This window comes from Anomalospiza imberbis, chromosome 7 (genome assembly GCF_031753505.1).
Source record: "Anomalospiza imberbis isolate Cuckoo-Finch-1a 21T00152 chromosome 7, ASM3175350v1, whole genome shotgun sequence".
Taxonomy (NCBI): Eukaryota; Metazoa; Chordata; class Aves; order Passeriformes; family Viduidae; genus Anomalospiza; species Anomalospiza imberbis.
The window spans coordinates 9,666,944-9,689,162 of record NC_089687.1 but is presented as its reverse complement, the minus strand read 5'-3'; the positions used below and the strand labels follow the sequence as shown (position 1 = coordinate 9,689,162).

The following is a 22,219-nucleotide window of genomic DNA, read 5'->3' as shown; positions in this document are numbered from 1 at the left end:
GAACTCACCAAGAAATAGAGGGGTAGGTAGGACAGTCTGTATTTCATCCCGGGAGTCTAAGCCCATGTGGGCCAAGGATCAAGAGCTGTGGTGGAGCAGAGCCCCCAGGGTACCATTACGGCAGCCCTCACAGTGGCTGCGATGTTGAGCAGCCACCGCCACCCAGAGCCCACTGTGAGCCACAGCCTGTCTCATGGGACAAGCTTCTGGTCCTCACCAGCTGCACAAGGGGATGGGAAGTGGCAGGGGATGCTTGCTGTGTTCATTTGCAAGCCAATACTCAGCCTGTAATTGCAGCCCACAAGTCCATTTATAGCAGCCCCGAAAAATGTGTCTGTGCTGGAGGGCAGTGCACTGAATTTCTCTCCATCCCCCTGTCACTAAAAGCTTTCAGCTGTGCAATCCATGCTGACTGGAAAGCCTGTGGCCAGCTTTGCTGCATGGAGAGAAGGCAAAGCAGCAGATGCTTAAAGAAACCCTTAGGGTATGAGGATAGACAGAGGGAAATCTGCTTTCTCAGGTCGCCAACTCATTTGTCAACAAGGACTCTGGACAGGCAGGCTAAAATATACAGGATCACACTGCAGCAGGCATTTCATTGCCACTTCTTAAAAAGTAACCCTGGAAATGCCAGCAAGCAGTGCCTTCAGCTATGTTCCTGGACTGAATGAGACCAGTTCAAAAGTAAAACACTGCTGTTTACTTATCTGGTGGTTGTTTACCCTGCAAATCCACCTCAGAGTGTTCTCTATCTTCTTTTGGCTCTGCAGAGCTGCTGGGAATAAACTGAAGCAAAACCCTTCCCCTTGTTGTGGGCGCCAGCAAACCTGGCTTGGAGTGCAGCCAGGCAGTGGAGGGGCTGAATAAGAAGGTATTATTTACATAGGCTTTTTAGAGTCATCTGACATTTTTACCTTGCCCTGCAAGGTATACCAGGTCCTGGTTCAGGGAGGAAAATCTCTTGCTAGCACGAGTTCAGCTCCCCCGATAGGCGAGTGCAGAGCATAGGCTATGCTGGAAAATTCAACCCACAGCATGTAGTAAGGAAACCCCCCAAAAATTGTGCTGTCCAACAAAATAGACATGAAATCTCACATCCATCAAGTCTAGCAGAAGTGCAAGATAAAACCATAATATCCTCTTTGATTTGCCTGCAGAAATTAAGACTTCAAAGACGACCCTCCTCTGGAGCAGAGGGACCAGATCAAACTTCTTCCCAAAAATTCCCCACGAGACCATCTGGCCTCCCGTGACGCATTAAAGGCTTAAAGCAGAGTGGCCCTTTAGCTGAGGTACCGATCTGTCACTAACAATTCCGTCACATCCTAAGCTGCCAACAGCTTTGCACAGTTTAACTTCACATAACCACAGCCACCGAGAAATATTTGACTTCCAGCACAAAACCCTGCCACCCACTGGATTGGTGTTTTCCTTCCCAGTTAAAACTAGCAGTGATGCTCACCAGACAGGTCGAGGCTCGGAGTTACTTTTTCTTTGCAAGCATAACAAGTCCGTGGCTTGCTGTGAGCCGAGTTACATAGCTCAGCCAGGACAAACAGATCAAGTTCCAGCTGATTTCTCAAGGCTTTGGGCTTGCCCCTGGCAGCCCAGTTGGATATCTACCTTGTGAGACTCCTGAAAAATCTCTTTTGGGCCAACAATTTTCTGTCTTCATCCCTGACACAGCACAGGCATTGCCCTGTTTCAGATACGACTGCTACCAAGGCAGCATTTAGGTGATGCTCACAACTCAACCATGGGTCAGCACAACACCAAAAAGCACAATAATGCAAGTTTTCTGCAGTGACTGTGATCACACACAGACACCTTAGGGCACGGAGGGAGGAGGGATGTATCCCGCTGATGCCAGGAGAGCAGCATCCCCACAGGCAGCATTTGTCAGGAGACTGCAGCCAGCCAAGGCACGCCACAAGCTATCCCAGCCCCACTGCTTCCCTGAAGATGGGAATTTTTTTCCCCTCGAGGGGAGGAAAAACACTTTCTGGCCGGCGGAACACAAATTTAATCTGAGTTGGCGCAGAAGGAAAGCCGAGCGCCGTTGATTGGCTGTCCAGAGCAGCCCTTCACCCGGAGCAGTCCCTCGGCGGGAGGGTGGGCATGCCCTGGGGAGCATTCCCGGTCGGATGGGAACGGAGCCGCCCGTGCAGCCGTTGTTCTGCCAGGCCTGCGGGCCACCCCGGGAGCATCCCGTGCCGAGCGCAGCGCGCGTGGGGCTGCAGCGGGCTCCTCCCGAGGACAGGCAACAATCGTAAACCCCACATCTGCTAACGCTGCATAATCCCAACATCACCCGAGGCTCGCGGAGGGGAGAAAACACTCATCGCCACTTCGAAAACTCCTGGCTGGCTGTAGGGAAAGGTTAGGAAGACAGGCAGGGAGAAGGAGCGGGGAGCAGAGCTGGGGCAGCGGTGGCGGGGGGCGGCTCCGGTCCCTGCCGGGGCCGGGCTCTGGGCTCTGGGCTCTGGGCTCTGTTTTGAACGGCTGCTGCGGATGTCGGGATCATGGGTGGAGGCCGGTTAGGAGCCAAGCGAGTTTGTGCGAACAAAAGCTAAAGCCCTAAATCTGGACCGTCCAGGGCTCTCTGGGATTTTCAATTTCCTTCCTTGTTCTTGCTCTGAAAGAAGAAGTTCAAGGCGGGGGGGGGGGGGGGGGGGGAGCAGAGGGGGCTGAAATGGAGCTTAAAAAAAAATTCATACTTGAGATGGGTCAATTGAGCGTAAACACGCTGATAATACTGCTTGGGGAAGGTCCCTCGTGTGCACTAAGTGCGGGAAAAATGCAAGAGGTTTTTAACCACATGCAGTCAACCCTGCTCTGCTAGTATTTTTTTTTTTTTTATCAATACAAGGATATATTCTGTCTGGATTAAGAAAGGTGGCAAGAGAGGGTGTATGGGGAAGAGAAGAAAAGGTGCAGAAGCCTAGCCAGAGCCTCTCGCCCTTTTGTGGAGGTTGGTTTGGATGCAGTACCCTATAGACACATTCCATTGCTGTGGTGCTTCTGCTCCTTGTCCTCTCCCCACTGGCCCCCAGGTAGAGCAGGACAGCAATTCACAGGACCTTCAGTAATTTTAACCATAATAGGAAGGATTTATGCAGGCAACAAAGGTGCCTAGAGCTTTAATATGTCAGCTCCAGAAAAGTGATGGGGGTTTAATGCCAGCAGCATCCCCTGCAAGCTCTGAATGCCAAAGTCCACATGGCTAATGCCTACCTGGTGATGGGTGCCCATGGGGCTGGGGACATCAGCATCATCCTCAGACACTCCAGTACCATGCCACAGCACCTTGCTTGCAGTTCTGCTTTATGACACAAAAACACTCTGCACTTCCACACCACCTCCCCTCCAGGACCTGTAAAACCTCAGAGGATGCTAAAGGCCATTTTTGCTTCCTACACCTTTTTTCACCATCCCAGAGCCTGATGCTCAGAAATGCCATTAGGGAAAAAATAGGATCCAATTACTGCTCTTGAAAGCACTACCCTAAAGCAAGGAAACAGTTTCTCTAAAATAAAGAGTACACAGAAATCTGTGATCCTTTCCAAAAGCACAGGATATATGCGTATGGAGTGCCCACAACTGGGATAGAACCTGCACAGTGCAGGGACAGGAAATTGTTCTGCTTATCAAGAGGTTTACAGCCTCTTAGTTTTGGTGTCCTAAACATTTCCCTGGAGAGGTGCAGGCTCCCAGTTCACCTACTCAAGCCCATGAAATCCTAAGCTTCCTTCTTATCTTTCTTGGACAGTTTGGTTCAATCCACAGATGCCTGAGACCACACAGATTCATGGGATCACCTGTGCTGCCTGAAAACCACCAGCCCATGGCTCAGGGCAGCTCCTCAAACCTCTTTTCATAGACTTTTGTTTTTAAACAGCTTTTAGCAACTGAATTAAAAAAAAAAAAAAGTGTCCCAGGCCCTGTGTCTTGACAGAAAGTCAGACCCAGCCATATTTTCTTGCTTGACAGCTCGCTTCTGTTCTGCCCTAGAAGTGTCCCTCCAGTGTTAATGTGGCAAAACCCCCACAGGCCCAGGGCAGAGTGAAGGCAGCCCCAGCTGACAGGTCCCAGAAGCACTTACCAAAGGGATTTCTTTTCTACTGTTTTTAGTAAACATCAGTAAAACCAAGCCAAAATAAATCTCCCTAACTGCACAGCTCTCTGAGCACTCACACCTCCTCCCCACCCCCTTTCCCGCAACCCTGCAATGCTGAAATGTCCCCAGCAACCCTGCCTGCACCATAGATCCCAAATGCTAAATCCCAGCATCAGCAAGTTCATTCCTAAAGCCCCCCAGTCTTTTCTATAATGTCCTGCAGAAATATTACAGAAAATATCACCCACACATTGCTTCTCCTTCCTTTTTCTGAGGTTTTTAAAGCCCCCTGCAAGCTCTTCTAGTTGGGAAGGCAACGTTGCCCTCACCAGCACTCATGAGGCCAGAGCAAAAGTCACACAGGGACCCAGCCTGGTGTCATTTTAACTCCTGCTCCCATCCGAGGGCAGTGCTGCTGGAGACTATCAGACGGCTTGAGGAGGAAGTCTCCTGGCAGGACTCCAGCAAAGTGGAGTTGCTAGGTCACTGGAACAATAAAAAGGCAAGAAAAAACATCCTGGCTGCAAAAAAGATGAGGGGAAAAAAAGAGAAAAATCCATGGTGGTGTGTACAGTGCTGGTGAAGTGGAAAGAAACAGGCTGGTGAGGCTGGAGGGAGCAGGACCATGCTGCTGTCAGCTTCTGCAAGCACACAACTTCATTTCTAACATGGCTTTTTCTCCAGACCTCTCGTACAAATACTTCCAGAAACCTGGAATTTGTCTGCAAGGTTTGCAACTTGTGAAAAACTCACAGGGGTCAATATTTCCAGGGCAGCGTGTTCTCTGTGCTGTGGAGAGATTCCTTGCACCTTGCCTGTCAGCTGGGCATCACAATCCACCGGATGGCTTTCACCCCCAGCAGCTGCTGGCATTGAAACTGGCAGTCTAAGAAACCTGCCCCCAAGCAGGGCTGGGTTTTGGTGATAAGGGGTGAGCATCTCTACGAGGGGCTGAGCACTGCACAGACCTGGGGCTTGGGCTCCCTGTAAGGAAAGGTGCTAAAGGCTTAGAACCTGCAGGATGAAATTTTGCTGTCTGAAAAGTCTAATTTCCGGGCCAGAAGGGAGCATTAGCTCATTCTATGTGACCTCATGATAACTAAAGCTGTTCCATGAAGCTTATTTACTCCCAATATAAGTTCAGTGACTTGTATTTGACTTAAACAGATCTTGCAGGGCAAAGAAACACCCAAACTATTAGACTTTGTAATTACCTGGGTTTTTACTTAAAACCATAAGGACTATGGGCAGAAACACAGATTTTTCTGCACAAAACCTCAATGCCTATCAAAAAGTGATGCCAAGTAGGACAAAGCAGATGTGTGGCAAAAGACATATGCCCCAGGGGCTGAGGACTCAGCCTTTTGCAGACCCAGGTGAAAACAAGATTGTGTTTTCACATCCCACTCTGTAAAGAAAACCACAAGTCCCTGCTCCAAAATGGTCTGAGCCCAGGACCTGCTTCCCACACCAAGGAAGGGACAATAAATATTGGGAGGATGGAGGAAGGAGTAGAAAAAAGGTGCTGCAATGCTGAGAGGAGAGGCTGGGAGCAGCCAGGGGCTGCCATGAGTCCCTGGGGGCCAACCACTGATGCAGGTGGGCTTTGGTCCAGGTGTCTTGACCAGAGCCTCACTCCAGCAATGTACTTAAGAAGAGCTCCCCAGGGAACTATTCCCCGTGCTTAACATTAAGCACATACCAAAGAGCTTTGCTGGCTGGCAGTCACTCCACGGATGATGACCAGCCTGGGAATTGAGCAACTTCTCAAGGACATTGTGGGGATGAGAAGGATAAGGAGCCCTCTTGGATGCAGGAAAATCATCAGACTGCCGAGTGGTAGACGCAATATAAGGCTCAGTAGATTCTTCCCTCCATGTAGACCAGCAAAATGCAACCCCATCCCAGGGGAAAACTTAAGGTAGCCCAAGCCTGACACCCAGCTGAAGGTAGGATGCAGGGCATGATGTCATGGCAGTGAGAACCATGGATGCTCTCATGGCTCCTACCCTTTAGCAAGGGGCAGTGAGACTTGTGAAGGGATGGAGAAAAAGGCAAACAGGCAAAAAAAATAAAGCAGCTTAAAGAGAAATGAATCCCCAGAAGAGATAAGGGCCCCCACCTCCCTTCCCCCATCTGCTGCGAAAGGATGATGATCTAAATCGCATTTCCTAGATGACACCGCGCCGATCTGCCGCCGGAAGCAGCGGTGGCAGCGCTCAGGATGGCGCCGGGCCTCCTTCTTCCAGGGGATGAGCCAGGTCTTTCCCCGCTGGCACTGGCAGACCGGTCACCACTGGCAAGCAGAGGAGCAGCACTGCCGGGGGGCAGCTGGAACAGAGGTCCTGCCTGACACCCGCCACTGCCTCTGCAGCCACACGTTTCCTTTCTGAGAACGGGGGAAGGGATTTACCACTTCCAGTGCCTGTCTGCACATGTTTCAGGGAGGTTGAAAAATGGACACCTTCTTTCAAATGTGGCCAGCAGTGGGAATGGGTGCTGGAGAAGGGCAGGGCTGGGCTGTCACCCTGTGAGCTGTCACTGAGGACTCAGAGGGAGACGTGGTCAGGTCACATCTTACCTCGATGCATACAGGCATGGGGTGGTGAGCAAGGCAGCGCAGAAGACTGAGAGGACAGAAATCTGTGCCCCAAACCCACCTGCCCACACAAAGACACAGATTACCCAGCACAGAGCCACCACACATCAACTGCCTTGGCATGTCCATGCCATCAAGTGACCACCAACTTCAGTCTTCTTAACCCAGCGTGTGACACAGCTTATCCAACGCCCTACAATCTCCAGGTGTACCAGCACTTTGCAGGACAGGATGATGAGGATCTCTGACTGCATGCTGGGGACTGTCCTCAGAGGCCACAAAATTGCTGTTTCTCCCATTCTCCAATTTTAAAGCCTCCTGGTTCATTTAGCTTTCTTCATGCATCATATTTGCTACCTGTTTCTAGGAAGAGACTGTCTTCATGATTTTCTGCATTCTCTGATTATGTTTCCCTCCTAAGAAACATCCTTTCAAAGGGCCTTTATCTGCAGGGTTGGCTGACGGTCTAATACTGCATCCCCATTCTGCATTTGCTGAAAGAGCTGATAATGTCCTAAAAAGAATTAACATTTAGATGTTAGTCCTGTAACCAAATCTGAATCAAACAATGATGACTGTTCAAATATCTAAAGCTACTCAGGGGTATTTTCATTTAAACCCTACCAAGCTTGTACCAGGGATGAGGAGGTTTCTAAAGATGCCTTTGTGAGCAGCAGCCACAGAAACCCTTCTCCTTGTCCCTCCAGACACAGATACAATTATACCCAGCTCCAGCACAAAGATAAAGGCTGAATTACAAGAGCAGCATTATGCTCCACAATCAGGGTCCTTGATTCCAATTGACAAGGAACTCTAATCATGCGCAGTTGGTCCGCGGATGCTTCCACTCCTGGAAATCATTCCCATCACAGGAGAGAAATGAGTTCAATAGACAGGGTTACCTTTTGCATTTCATCCCCAAACTGCTAAATTACCTTGTCAGTTTGTGAGATCTTACAAGCAATGCCGGGTCTAACCTGGCAAACATTTGTCTGGGATATTTCTTTGCAGAAGGTTTAACTACCAGCTGCTACAGTTTCTCTGATAAGAAAGTGTTTTCTTACCGATAGCGGCGTGGATGTAGCAGGACGGTTATTCAGAGATGCAGTGAAACCCTTCTCCTTTAAAAAAAAAGTGGTATATTTATCTACCATTCTGGGTGATCCCAGAAGATAGGGAGGAAATATATCGAGATCCCTTGGGAAATGTCTTGAGATCTTTTACAGACCTGCCTTTTCTTTTATAGAGCACTCAAATCCAAAGCCAAATGAAAAACCCTCAGATATCCAAACTCCCACATCAACCCCCCAGTTTATGCATACTCCAGAAAGTGCTGTCCTTCCCCCAAAATAGATCCTGACACCCTGGGCGGGTGGGCAGCAGTACCCTCCTCCTAGGCTACCAGAGAAGTTATCTTTTGGACAATATATTGAAGCCAAACTTAGTGTGATTCATCCCTGCTTCAGCAAAGTTCACCAGAGCGTGACGTTTCACATCAGTCCTCAGGGCTTAAGAGATTTTCCACAAGAGGAAGGGTGTTAACACCAGCATCCTAACAAGCAGTGACGTGAATAATTGTGCTCCATAGATCGAAATTCCTCTTGTCACTCCAGATGCAGAAGTGTCTTTTAGCATTCTCTTCAAGGAAAAAGAGAGCCCACCTTTGCTACCAGTAACCAAAGAAGCCTGTCCATCAGCCCAAAATGCCTGCACAGGGTTTCTTCCATGCTCTGGAGATGTCACAGGAATCTAAGGGTGGTTCTGGTAGCAGAAATTACCACAGTGCCTGCCTGGTTATAGAGGCGAGAGGTCAGACTGATCGCGTAACAGCCTTCAAAACCTCTGCCATCACAGGGTGCTGAAAAATGCTGCGAAAAACGCCCTAAATATGCGTGTGCAGCTCGATGTCTTCTGGGAAACGCAGCCTGGGCTGCACCCCTAGGAAAGCAGCTAACCCTGCTGACTTAACCCTTTGTGCACAGTCTGCATGCCTTTCTATCAACCACTTAAAACTCCTCCTCACTCCATCCGCACTGACTTCATCTCAGAGTTAAAAAGAAAAGGTTATTTTCTCCCAAACTTCAGTGCCAAGAGCCTTGTTGCCATCAAACCACTGTGTAAAAGGTCCCTCAAACATCTCCATGTTTGCCTTGGCAAAAGAACTGCAAAGGTCATGGCACTTCCAGAGGACGTTTTCCAAGCACCAGATTGGAAGCCCAAGATGGGGTGTCCACAGTGTAAGGCAAAAGGAAGGACCTGCAGCATTTGGTGACAGTGCAAGTGACATGATCACCCTCAGCCAGAGCTCAGTCAGAATGCTGCAGAAGCTGTTTTAAAAGTCCTCCCAGCTCCATGGCCATGCAAAGAGTGACAAGGCAGATGGAGCTTGTTTTTCTCAGTGGAGAGTCAATCCACCAAGGTCAAGGTGCTTGCACAAAGTATTCAAACAGCTGGACAGAAAACAACTGGGTTTGCCCTCGGCATTCCTGCTGTGTTCCCTCTCTTCCCCTAGCCAAGCCGGACAGTGCAGAGGGTTGCACTTCTCCTGCAAATGTGGCAGAGCCCTGCCAAGCAGGGGTGTCTGAAACAACCCTTCTGTCTGGACACAAAAGCTTCTGGAGACCAGCTTTGAGCTAGTGGTATTTTTAAATAAACCCAACCTGGGCTTCCTCTGTGACTCCCTAGCTTTGCAGCTAATAGTTTCCAGGCTTTTTTATCTACCACCTCAACAGCCAGATGCTCTTTTTCTACCCCTCTAAGTGATTCTCCTGTAATGACAACTCCAGGAGTTGGGGTTTTAAAGAAAGACAGCCAAATCTTAGGAGGCTCTTGACACAGATCCTGACTTTTGGCAGCACTGCTCCCTCGCCCACAGCTGAGATGCTGACTGCAGCTTGGGAGATGCTTAAGTAACCAACTGCAAACCTATTTATCAAATGACTCCAAGTCAAGGGCACAGCAGATGCAAAAGAAGATATAACCCTCCTCAACAGCCCTGCCTGCACAGAGGACAGGCAACTGGAACTAATTCCTTCCAAAGCCACGGAGGGATGGGGGAAGCAGCAACAGTTTGTGGGTTATTACACCCTGTTTATGCATGTCAGGCACTTTTTAAATGATATTTTTATATCTCATGCATTTCATACTGGTTTCCAAAGGGATGAAGCTCCTGAGACAGCTTTGTTTTTTCTCATACATTAAAACAAACTAGCCTGGAAGGCAGAGACCTCTAAGACAGCAGGTTCCTACAGGTTTTGTGAAGACCAGCACTTTAGAAGAGAAGGCTCCAGCGACTGTGCAGCCTGGGGAGCTGCTGCACCCAGACCAAGGGGGATCCCCATGGCTCAGTCCATGCCCTGGCCCTGGGACCTGCACACACTCAGTACCCACAGAGCCCAAGATAAGGCACAGCACACACTAGTGCCACACATCCTGTGGCAAGCAGAAGAGAACAAACCACAGGCTTCTGAGCCTAGTGAGTGAAAACCTTGCATCATTTTACCTCCCTCCAGCTGATCCCTGTGCTCAGCCTGGCTCTGCCTGTCCCTTCTTCAAGTCTTCATGACCATGAGTGGCCATCACCCTCTCCAGCACCCAGATGAGACAAAAAACAAATTAACAGCAAATAAGGGATAAAAGGTCCTAAAATCTGTATTACATACCTCACAGTACTTAGATCCTACAAGAGGTTCTCATTTTATATAGGAGCTGGTTCCTATCCCCTTTTTCCCCTGTTCTCTCCAGAACACTTCAGTAAACCAGGTCTGACAGCAGCATTACTACAGCACAGGCAACAGCTACACTAACAGCTTGGAGGAGCTGAAGTTTACAGAGCTTCCTTTACTCAAGGGATCTGCATTTTTCTAAGATTATATTATTACTTGGGCTGGTTGCTCAGTAATGCAACATCATTTCCCTTTTGGGTGGGAAAATTCTCTCCTTGTCCTCAGATGCGAATGATTTCAGCCTGAAAGGATGAACGCAGACTCTGCATGAATTGTGCCCCTTGCTGAAGCAGCAGGATGTTATATATATAACAGCTGGGCATTTAAAAATATATGGTGATGGGTGCACACACATCAGCTGCATGTATGCAGAAAATGGTGAGAGAGAAGAGGTGCCAGATGTGACAAAGCCATTTCCTCCCGAGAGGAACCCACAGACTTCATTCTTACACCACGCCTGTGCTTGTAGCCCTCTTACATCTCCTCTGGATGAATATCCCAGCAAATGAACGTCTCATATTTACAGAAACAGCAAATTACAATGCAAATGTTGCAAAAACTGCTCAAAGAAATAACAATTTGAATTTGTAATCGGCTCTGCTGCCACTGAAAATTGGATTCTGCCTTCTGTGTTCAGCCATTCAGGAAAGAGAAAAAACCTATTGTATGACCTACATCTTCAATTGAATGTAAATAACAGGACCTGTGGTTGGGTATTCAGCCCTCATGACAAGCTTGCTCACAACCTACAGACTATGGATTTTGTATTGAGCATTTTCAAGGGAATATTCCCAACTACCAACCTTTGATTCGCTTGGAGCACCTTCTGACACTCCAGCTGGTCAAACTGCCCCAGTGCTGCTTTGCACCATTTCAACAGCAGAGAGATACCAGAGCAGGTGCCAGGATCTGGCCCTGCCTCTTTCCAGAGGAGCTCTGTGCACATCTGAGAGGATCAGCCCAGGTTTCAGCAGTGCTGTTTGTCTGCCTAGAAATATCCTGACACCCTCAGACTCCTCACCCCTCCATACCAGAGAAACCCTTCTGAAACTACATGAGGAAGGAAAGCCAGAATTCAGAGGGTTTGCACTATCTACAATCTATCCAGCTCCAGACTATTTCTCTGGGGGTATTTCAGGGGTTGCAGCCCTGCCTGGAGCACCCCAGGTGGCTGGAATGGCACAGAGAAAGGCAGAAAGACAGTATTTCTGTGCTGCAAAAAGTCAGCAGGCTCAGCCACAGCTGAACCTTGCCACTCTGTAGCTATCCTTATTTTGGAAATGGCACACAGCTCCCATGGATGGGGAACCCACAGCACCAGCCAGGAGGTTCCTCTGGCAGCAACTCCAGAAGTGCTGTGGACGTCGGTGGTGCCTTAATCTCTGCATCACAGCACTGAACCACTATTGCTGTACTTACAGGTTTTATTGGCTTGATCAGCTTGTTATTTGAAATAGTTCTGTATTCTGTTGGGGTTATTTTGTTAGCATGGATGAATGCTTCATTAAAACCAACACAACCAGACTGATGCTACAAAGTTTCACATTTTGCATTTTGGGTGAACAGGGATGGTCAGCAGCATGCATCCATTCATTTTCACTATGACCACCATCACTAAGAGCCTTTCTAACCTCATAACCCCTCTGTTAAATGAGCAAAATCCTCTGCCACCTCTGAGAGATGTGATGGCCATGGAGTCGGTCTCAGCAGCTCTGACATGCTCCCTGCAGATGAGCAGGATGGGGAGAATGGAGGGAGGGTGGAGCACGCACAACAGCTTGACAGTTCAGTCATGGAGAGTTTCTGACTGGCAGCCCAAAAACTGGTAACTGTAAGAGCAGGTGAAGGAAACAAGATGTCCCAGAAACTCCACACTCCTCTAAACAGATCAGTATCTGCAACTTCTGATACTGAAAAGAATATTTGCTGAGGAATGGACCTATGCACCAGCAAGGCTGGCACCGGCCCCTGAGAATGTGGCAGCAACAGCCCATCTCCGTCGTCCCCCCAGCCACGAGAAAAACATGAAGGAAGTTAAATTATCCCTCCAAAGTGATGGTGCCTGCTGGACTAGAACATGCTGCCAACACCTGCTGAATGGGCACAGGCTGGCACTGGTGGTTTGGGACTGGGAAATCAGACTTTGTGGGGAGCCCAGTAATGGGCCGCTCTCCCCTTACCCACTGCCTGCTCACATCTTTGCACGCACGGTTACTGCGCAGGACGGTGTCAATCAATACTCATCACTGTGTGCTCCCTGCCAGCCAGGTCACACACTTATCTCTCAGACTACTCATTTAGCACTTAAATATCACATAAAGTGATATTCTACAAATTGATGCAAACCCAGCTGCTCAGTGGATGACCCCTGCTACCTTCCAGGGCTTCAGATGGGGAATAGGCAGGAAAGCTGATCTCCAATCTTCCTCTGTTTCTGAAATGCCTTTCCTTCATTCTCCGTTCTTTTTTTTTGCTTTAAATTGTGTACCCCAAAGGAGCAGAGCTGAATTCATACAACCCCGGGGAGTTCATGTTCACAGCCCACCAACCAAATCCACTTAGAGCTCACAGAGGAGCAGCAAAGATGCCCAAGACAGGAAAACCCCGCAGCCTTTTGATAGTGATGCAGAGGCACGGGAGGCAATCCTTCCTTGTCCCTGCACCTCAGGGGGAGGAAGCATCCTTCCTGCACCACCCACACTCATCTGAAACTGCATCAAAGTAGAGAGCAGCATCTTACACCTCTCTGCATCAGTGTGGCTGCAGAGAGAGCTGGGTTTCTGCCCCCAGGAGCCACAAAATACATACTGCAAAATGTGAGGCGGGTTTGGAGGCAACACCATACCTTTGTGCAAACAAACATCCTCAGCATCTTCTTCCCTCGCTCCCAACTTTGCTTCTTCCTCACACAGAAAGTTTCAGACAGAAAGTTAAAAATATACATCAATAAATGCAGACTGTTTACCCCTTCTAAGAGTTTTGGAAAGTTTCTCCCAGCAGCCAGCGTAAATCTCTGCTGTGACTAAAGCTGGTTCCTTCTCCGGCAATTTCACACCTCATTGCCAGGGCTCCCACCAGAGAAGCCACACAGAAAGGTGGCACCTGCCACGGGAGAGAGGGAGCAGGGACAGAAGGACAGACACAGATGGCAGAAAAGCAGATCAGCTGAAAGCCCATTGCCAGCGGCTCCTTGCTGTGCTGGGCACCGTGGCGGGGCATCTGTGTGGGTAGAAGTAGCAGGAAAAGGGACCTGGCAGGAACAGGGAGACCCCAGTCATAGTGACTTTGTCAGGGGCTCAGTGTTACCTCTGCTGTCCCTCTGGAGTCACTGGAATTATTCCCATTTCACAGATGGGAAACCTGAAATACCAAGACCTGCAGGAGGACAGAGCTTGTAAGCAAACCCTGACCTGACCCAGGCTGGTGGCAGACAGTGCCCTTCAGCTCACTCAGTGCCCATGTGAACTAGCTGCCAGAAGAGATTTGATAATGCTTTAACTTTACTGTCACCAGCTTTCTTGCTTCCTACTTCACCAATTTGTTTTTCTCCTGTGTTGCTCTCCTTAGGTTCAGACTGTATTATAAACACAGGCTAAAGCCATCTGTCCTCATCTCTCAGCAGACAAGCCCACAGAGGGTCTGGCAGGGGGGGTGGCAGATGCAGGCTGAGGCACAAGCCAGCCGGGAAGGCAGTGAGGCTGCGAGGGCAGCCCTGCTCCCGCCCCGCTGCCTTGCCCCATGCTTTGTGAGAGACTCAAAAGCCCCATTTCTACACCCACTGCCTCACCATCTGCTCACTAAGCCCTGCCTGAGAAAGGGCTTTTGCCACCCAGCCTCAGACTGTTGCAAAGGGAGATGTAATCTTCATTTCCTGGTAGTGCCAGGGTGATGGGTTCACAAGAAATGGTCCCCCCACTTCAAGGAAGTGTTTTCAAAGGTGGGAAATGTCTCCGAGGGGCAGGAGCAGTGGTGACACAACCAGAGATTTCTCAGGAGTCTGGAACTCAACCTGAGGGTGATTCAGGAGATCCCCCCAGCCTGCTCCTGTAACACCAGACAATTCCCTTGAGTGACGGGCACAGAGCTGGAGCTAACAGCGAGTGAATCGCAGCTGTCAGGACCCAGTGTAATTCATGATGCCATTTGCTGGGGAGCGAGCTACTGCTGGGCTATTTATCACTCCTTCACTGCATGCCCTGCTCCTTCTGGCTGTGGCTGACATAATTCACAAGCACCTGTAGCTGCTGAGCACTGGCTGCACGGAGCAAAGCCTTCACTGCTGAGCCGGCCAGCCAGGCACTGGTGGCCTGACAAATGGCTTTTCCAGCATGTGGACAGATAGTTCGAGCTTTTCAGATTCTTAACAAAGGAAATGCATTCCTCTACTGACTCTCAGGAGTCATCAAGGTCACAGGAAAAGATGCCAGACTGAAAGCTGAGATGAAATTACATATTTTTTTCTGTCCACTGAGGAATTTGCACAGCTTTCATCAAATAATAGGTGAGCAGTTTGCTGGCAAGTTGCAGATTTTATCTTCACAAGGTTGGTAGCAGGTAAGACAGCATTATTCTCTCCCAGTTTGAAGGGCAAACCGATACTTGGAGTGGCACAAAGAAGTAGCTGAGCTAGGAACAGACCCAAATCTCCTTCATTTCCATGCAGTATCCTAGTCACAAAGCTGCTCTCACAAGCACAGCTAGTTAGGAGCTTTCTAATCCACTGCAGGATACATTCCAGCTGATATCCCTAGCTATACACTGGTCTAGTGTGGATACATCCTACAAAGGCATGCCTTGGGTTTGCAAAGAAAACTAAAATGTTATAAATGTAGTTTTGTCACATTTCCTGAAATTTTACAGCTCCATGCAACTAAACTTAACCCCAAGTTCCAAAGCATGATATTTTCTCCACATCAGAAATTAAAAGATAAAATTTGACAGTCCAGCTCAGGCAGGCAATGAATCCTAAAACCCACTTAAAACCTACACAGGATTAATTTGACATATTGGATTCCTTATACCACCTGCAGACACTCAGTGCTTTCCAAACTCATTGAGCATTAGTCATCCTTAGAGCTATGTGCTTTCTTTGGTGAGTAAGTGAGCCAGTTTACTGAATGACACTTGAAACATCCCTGCTTGTTCTGGGAAAAATAAGGTTTATCCTGTGCTGAAACCAAATTCAGCACAATCCGTAAAGCACGAAACTAGGCACTGCTTGTGATAATAGCACCGTAGATGTGGCGTGCAAGGAAAAATTTGACTTTATACGTGACTAATCTGACAGTCTGTAGGCAACGCAGAAAAAGAGGGTATTTATAGAGAGCTGATAGCATCTGTCCCCACACCTGATAGGGGTCAGTACCTGAGGTGAGATGAGAGCATTTCTGGAGACAAGCAGGAGGCAACCCAGACCCTGAAAACCATCTACAGGAGCCCCCAGTTTCCCACCTGGATGGGTAGACACATATGGACAGTACTCCTGGTGCCCCCCAAAACCTTTCTCAAGTTCCTCGGTGAAGTTTCCACTGCTCGCCTTCCAGTCAGTCCACACAGCTACAACGTGTTTACACCTTCCCATCCCAAACCTTCACCCACCGAAGCAGTTGTCTGTAGGACGATGAGCTGGGCAAGGTTAAAAGGGGAAAGGAATCGGGGGAGGGGGGAGTGTTACACTTCTCAGCTGAATCAGCTCTGGATGATGTGGGGATGCTCAGCAGCCCACAGTCGCGATGCTGTGGGGAGAGCGCGGGGTCCCACGCCACGAGAGACCCGCACGATGCGGACCCCGCGCACTCTCCGCTGCCGGGCCGAAATCCCGTCCCTACCCTTATCCCCATCCCCATCCCCATCGCGGGGCACTCACCCGGGCTGCCGGCGTGTCCCGCGGCGGGAAGCGAGGAAGGGCGGCCGAGACGGTTTCGGGACGGAGGAGGAGGAGGGGGAGGTGGAGGAAGACGCCGTGGGGAAGCGAGGGGCAGCGACCCGGCCGGTGGGACCGGGACCAGCCCCAAGCCCAGCAGCAGCAGCAGGGTGCAGGCTGCCGGCATGGCGCTGGGGGTGGATGGACGGGGAGGCGGGGGGAGCAGGGGGGTGGTTGTTCACATACCCGGAGCGGGGCAATGAATAACCACGTAAATAGCGATTTTTAATGAATTCCCCGTGCCCCCCCCTCGGGGCGGCGCCTTAAAAGTGCGAGGTGCCCATAGCGGAAGGGGTGAGGGGGGGGCCCGGCCAGCAGCGGCAGCAGCCTGCGGCCAAGTGCCGGCGCCCGAAAGTAAAAGGGCAGGCGGCGGAGGCTCCTCCTCGAGCCTGACATCACCCAGCCGCGGCTCGGCTCGGCTCGGCATGGCCCGACTCCCCACGGCCCCCCCCACCCCGGCCCGGCCCGGCCCCCAGCGGCCGCCCCCTCCCGCCCCGCGCAGCCGTCGGGCCGCCCGCTCCCTCACCCGGCCGGCTGCGGCATCAGTAGGAGTATTAGTAGTAGTAATAATAATAATAATAACGCTTCTTTTCACTTCTACTTTATTTTTCCTGCTGCATCTCCCGGGCGCGCCGGGCGAGCATGACCCCGCTGCCCACCGCCGCGGCCGTGGCGGGGGTGCCGCGGTTCGGAGCCGCGGTTCAGTGCGGGCAGCGCGCAGGGCCCGCGCCCCGCGCAGCGGCACCCGGGCACGGCCGGGTCACCCCCCTCCCGCGCTGCATAGCCCCGAACTTAGATTCCATCGAAATCGAGTCCTCGACAAATAACTTCAGCTGTTTTCTTGGTTATAAAGGTGACTCCCTTTCAAACGCCAGCAGCAGCGTTTGAGGGTACAGCTTCTGGCAGTGGTGAATTTCCCAGGCCGGGCTGTACGGGAGGCAAAGGATTTCCCTTCATTGTTCTGAAATTCCCCTTCATAATTTCATGCTCCTAGTTCTAGGAGAGAGCGCGCCGCAGAGCAGTGGGTTGGGCTTTGCCGGGGCTGCCGGCATCCCGATGCGCACGTTTAGGGTCCCCCTGAGCTCTCCCTCTGCGGGGAACACAAACCCGTCCTGGCCAGCCTCTCCCCCCGAGTCTCTCCTGGGCTCTGCACTTTTCCTCGAGCTGCTTCAGAATCAGACTTGATTTCCACAAGCCAAGCAGAACCCGAAGGGGAGGGTGACTGGTGACAACTCACCACGTCCGGACGGCTGCAGCCTCCAGCAAGCCCGGGGGCTGCTCCACAGCCCCCCGCTGCCTGGTTTGCTCTTCACCAAAAGCAGAAGTCGGTGGCTGACGTACACAAACTCTGCTGGAAGCCTCTTTCCACCCAAGAGGTGGCACTGATGAGCCCACACCAGCACGCATATTGACCTTGGCTTTACCCCGACAGAGCTCGCTCTCCTCTGCTCCTGGGCTTTTCTCTCCACGTGCGAATGTTTTTTCCCGCACCTTCCCACACTACTTCACCATGAAGCACACTCAGAAATCCTCATTCTGCTACTTGAATAATCATGGATGAAAGCCCTGGGAAAGGCGACCCTCTGAGGCATCCCTCTATCAATCCATGCTCTGGTCTACTCCCTACAGCTTTTGCCATCTTCTTGCTTCAAATTTGGCTAAACCCAAGGACCAAGTCAAGCCTGGTCAGTTTTGGACATGAAGCACAAACTAATCATGATTATGCTTTAGTCATGCAAGTAAGCACCCCAGTCCTGGCAAACGGAGTGACCCAGAAGACACAGGCAACACCAAAGTGCCTGATCTACAAGGGGCATTTTTAGGCTTCTTCATTGTGTCCAGGTATTTACACATTCTGTATGGAATAGTTGTGCAAAACAAAGCTGCTGTCTCGATAAGACAGAAAGACCAATACACAGCTAGAGCTCAGGGGAAGAGCTCTGAAGTATTTTGATACTTTGGGAGATGGCACAGGTAGTGCAATGCAGCAGCTCAAACACTTGGGGATATCTTTATACATGATATACAGGACTCCATGCTATCAATTCCTAAGATAGTAAGTAATAAATATGATTCTTTAGAAAGTTTTGTTAGTCCCTGGAAAGAAACACTTGCCAACCAGCAAATCTGACACTTTTAACTGTGCCATACAGGTAAGGCAGCAGGACCACAGAAACCTCTCGGATCCTCTCAAGGATGCATCCTCAGGGCTGCAGGAGGCAAATGAAAGCCAAACTTAACCCTGACATGAAATGTATGCTCTCCCATCCGCTCGCTCTCATGCCTGAGGGCCCTAATACTGAGTGCAGAGCTCACACCCTTTTCTCTGCCTTTTCCAAGAGACTTCCCTACATCTAAGCCACACAGCAGCTCCCCACTCTTGCTGCATCCTTCCAAGCTGTAAATCCAACAAGCAGGAAGCACAGTATCAAATGCTTTTCCAAAGGGTCTCAATAAATTCTTCCTACTGTTTCACTCAACAGGCCCATGGAGAGCCATAGCAGACACAGGCAAATGCAAAACAAAGACTACTGCAGGAACAACCCATGTCGGTATGGAATGGCTCCGTCTCACCATTCCCCCGTGGTGCCCCCACGGCACAGCCCACCCTGCAGTGCCACTAGCTAGGAAAGCAGGGAAGGCTGAATTAACCCCCTCTGGCTGTGCGGGAAGGGGGTAGCTGATGTCCTCCCAAAAGCTGCCATTAAAGCTGCCTGACCTGCTGCATTCCTGAACCAGACAGGGCACTTGTGGCCATGACAGGGGTGACCATGAGGACCGTGTGCCTGAGTGCAGAGCCAGCAGCAGGAAACGCTGGCCACGGGGCCCCATGCTGCCCTTGGATGAGCCACATCCTGGCAGAGCTTAGTACAGGTGGCACAGGAATGCCATTGCAGCCTCTGAAGCCCATGGCAGCGGTAAGCTGCCTTCACCAGCCCCAGCAAAGGCCCCACAGATGTGAATCCGTGGGCCTAAACCAATACTTACTTACCATCAGAAAATAATCTCTCTGCTCTCTCCATCATGGCTCCATGAGCAGCACATTATTTACAAGCACCTGGAAAGGAAACACTGATATTCAGGCAGTTTCAGACTTCCCAAATGAAGTCCCTTCCCCCATAGGTGTCTGATTTGTCAAGGTTTAGTGCCTGTAAATTTAAAGCTACTATGTCTTCCTGCCATCTTATTTTTTATTCCTACCTTCAGGGTTTTGTAAGGAATATAAGGAGTCAATTTATGACTGATATTTTTGAGCTCCAGTTTCAACAGCCATGTGTAAACAACAGAGAAAAAAAACTCACTTTGTTGGTTTTTATTTAAAAAATACTCTTTTACCCATTGGAGCTGCGGAGGGCAGTGTGGAGGGGATATCAACTCTGCCACCCATGTGATGAGTTTGACACCCTCCTTGGGGGCTGGGAAAGAAGCTTCAGTGGTGGGAGAAGGAAGAACTGCAGCAGGATGGAGGTGGCTGTGTGGAGCACAAGCTCTCAGTGAAAGCCACCGGCACTTGGCTTTTTCCCCCCGCGGTGCTGGAGTTGTTTATCCCCATGGCACAGCCGCACGCTCCGCTGCTGCATCCTGCTGATGCTGCTTCCAGGGCAGCTCCAGGCCGAGGGCTGCTCCATACCCTCCTTGTAATAGGAGATTTAAATGCATGAAATCATGTCTGAGGAGCTAGGTGGGCCAGGCAAAGCCTGATGTCATGTAATGCCACAGCATCCTCCTGAAAGAGGCTGTGACCTCAAACGCCTCCCCAAATTATGTACAGAACACATTTAACGCTTCCATCTGAAAGCAAGCAGCACATTGCACACACAGCAAAGGAGTTAAAAACAAACAAACAACCTCATCAACACAGGAAGCCTCTAACAAATCATAAAACATGATTGATATTGATTAATTGAAACCTGCCCATCACCTTGTTTTGGGGGAGGAAAAACAGAGTGTGTTTTTATTTCACCTTGATTTCCATTTTCCAGATTGAGGGGCTAGAGACATGTGCCAAAATTTGCTGGTTTCTACATTGTTTTGGTCTGAAATCCCAAAAACCACAAGCGTGTCTACAGAAGAGGCATCTCTGTAGCACTTTGTGAGGATTACAGTGACCAGTCCCTTCCCTCTGGTTCCATAGGAGCCTTCCGCGGCACAGCCCATGTCATGAAACTCCTGCAGCTCCCTTGAAACTCATCCCAGATCTGTCCAAAACTTGGATCAGGCTCATAAACCTCAGACAAGTTTTAAGCTGATGATGAATTAAGGTACAAAGTGAATATTTTCTCCTCCTGGAATTTGTTATTAAAAGCCCTGAGTTTCCAAAGTGGACAAATAGTTCCTAACTGAGTAATTAATTACTTTCTCATCTCCTCTTGATGCCACAAGCCATCCATTAAAGGATACCAATCATCCAAAAGGCACTTAATACGTGACCATTATTCTTGAAATTTTGGGGGTGATGGTATTTTATTGATTTAACAAAAACTGCTTGCCTTGTACCTCCACTGGAAGCAGCTTGTTCCAGTTATTTGACATTTGGAGGTCAGGATGGGTACGGGTCTTGTGATCCCTCTTCATCCCTCACAGAAAAATGCACAACTTGAAATGATGTCGCATTTTCAATCCTGTCATTGGAAAAAAAATCCCATATTTTCTGAGGGGGAAAAAATAAATCAGCCATCCAAATCTATCTGAGAAGCAGCAATTCTAAATTTCTTATTTATTTCTTTCACAATGTTTTTCAGCCAGCTCTGGTTTGGAGCACACCCAGATATTCTGGAGCTGAGCTAAACACTTCAGAGCAGTGCCCTTAAATCTGGAAAGAAGCCCCCAGTGAAATTTAGAAGGGACACTTGAATCCAATAAAGTTACAGGTGTGCTCCTCTATCTCTAAGTTTCTGGGAGCACCCATGGTTCTGTTTGCTCTTGCATAAGGAGGGCAAATCCTAGGTATTGGGGGATATGAGCATAAAAATCATGTGAAAAAAGCCACGAAGAGCAGAAGGCAGAGAGGAAAGGAGCCTCTCCTGTGCCGTATGGGCTTTAAAGTGATTTATTTTTAGCCTGCAGTTTGCCGCTAGAGCCTCTCATCCGTAGCTTTTAAGGCTGTTACCGCTGAGGTCTCACCTTGTCTCAGGTTTAAGGGATGCTGTGCCAAATCTGGGTTGCAGCAAGACACCACTGCAGAACATAACAAGTGCGTTCTATTCCACTTTCATACAGAGCTAACGAATTTATAGGTTGTCTACAAAATCTTCTCTCTTTTATCCTTGTAATTACCTTCTCTAAAATTCACCAGGCAACGGCAGTAATTCAAATAACTTCCATTTCCCACTAACCTAAATGTTAATCCTAGGCTGGCTCTTGTGCTTCAGCAAATCTCTTCTGACCTCGCAGGTGTTAAGTATGATGCTGTTTAAGAAACTCTGCCTGAATCTAAATCAGAGCCACATAGGTGAGAGCAAACCAATTCATAAGGCACAGAAAGCCCCCTGTGCCTTAATTCAGCCATGCACACAAGCATCATTTCATATTGTCACCCTTCTTTGCTGCTTCAACACTGTGGTCACAACTATCTGCTGTGAAGACGTGACCACGGCAGGTGTGTGATATTTTGGCCACCATACACAGCAATAACCATTGAAGGAAACTCAAGGCTGATCAAGAGAAGACAAGAGGAGGGTGAAAAAAAAAAAAAAGACAAGTTTGACGTAAGATATGGATTTAATGAGCTTGATTCTCCCTGTGCAGACTCCTAATGGGACACAGATCCAGGTGGATGACAATTTATACCAACTGAGAAACTCATCTCTTAATGCCAATATCACAACAAAGCTTCACTTTTCTTCTGCCCATTC

At 49.5% G+C, this 22,219-nt stretch overlaps 1 protein-coding gene across 1 annotated transcript in view; it reads right to left on the bottom strand.

Annotated features, from left to right (window-relative positions):
• The window catches only part of HEG1 (heart development protein with EGF like domains 1), a 51,764-nt gene extending 34,960 nt beyond the window's left edge, over window positions 1–16,804 (bottom strand). Inside the window, exon 1 of the mRNA XM_068195336.1 lies at window positions 16,308–16,804. Coding sequence (XP_068051437.1) covers window positions 16,308–16,491 — 184 coding nt within the window. The 5' untranslated portion in view covers window positions 16,492–16,804. The remainder of the gene's footprint in view (window positions 1–16,307) is intronic.
• Window positions 16,805–22,219: the final 5,415 nt, after the last annotated feature.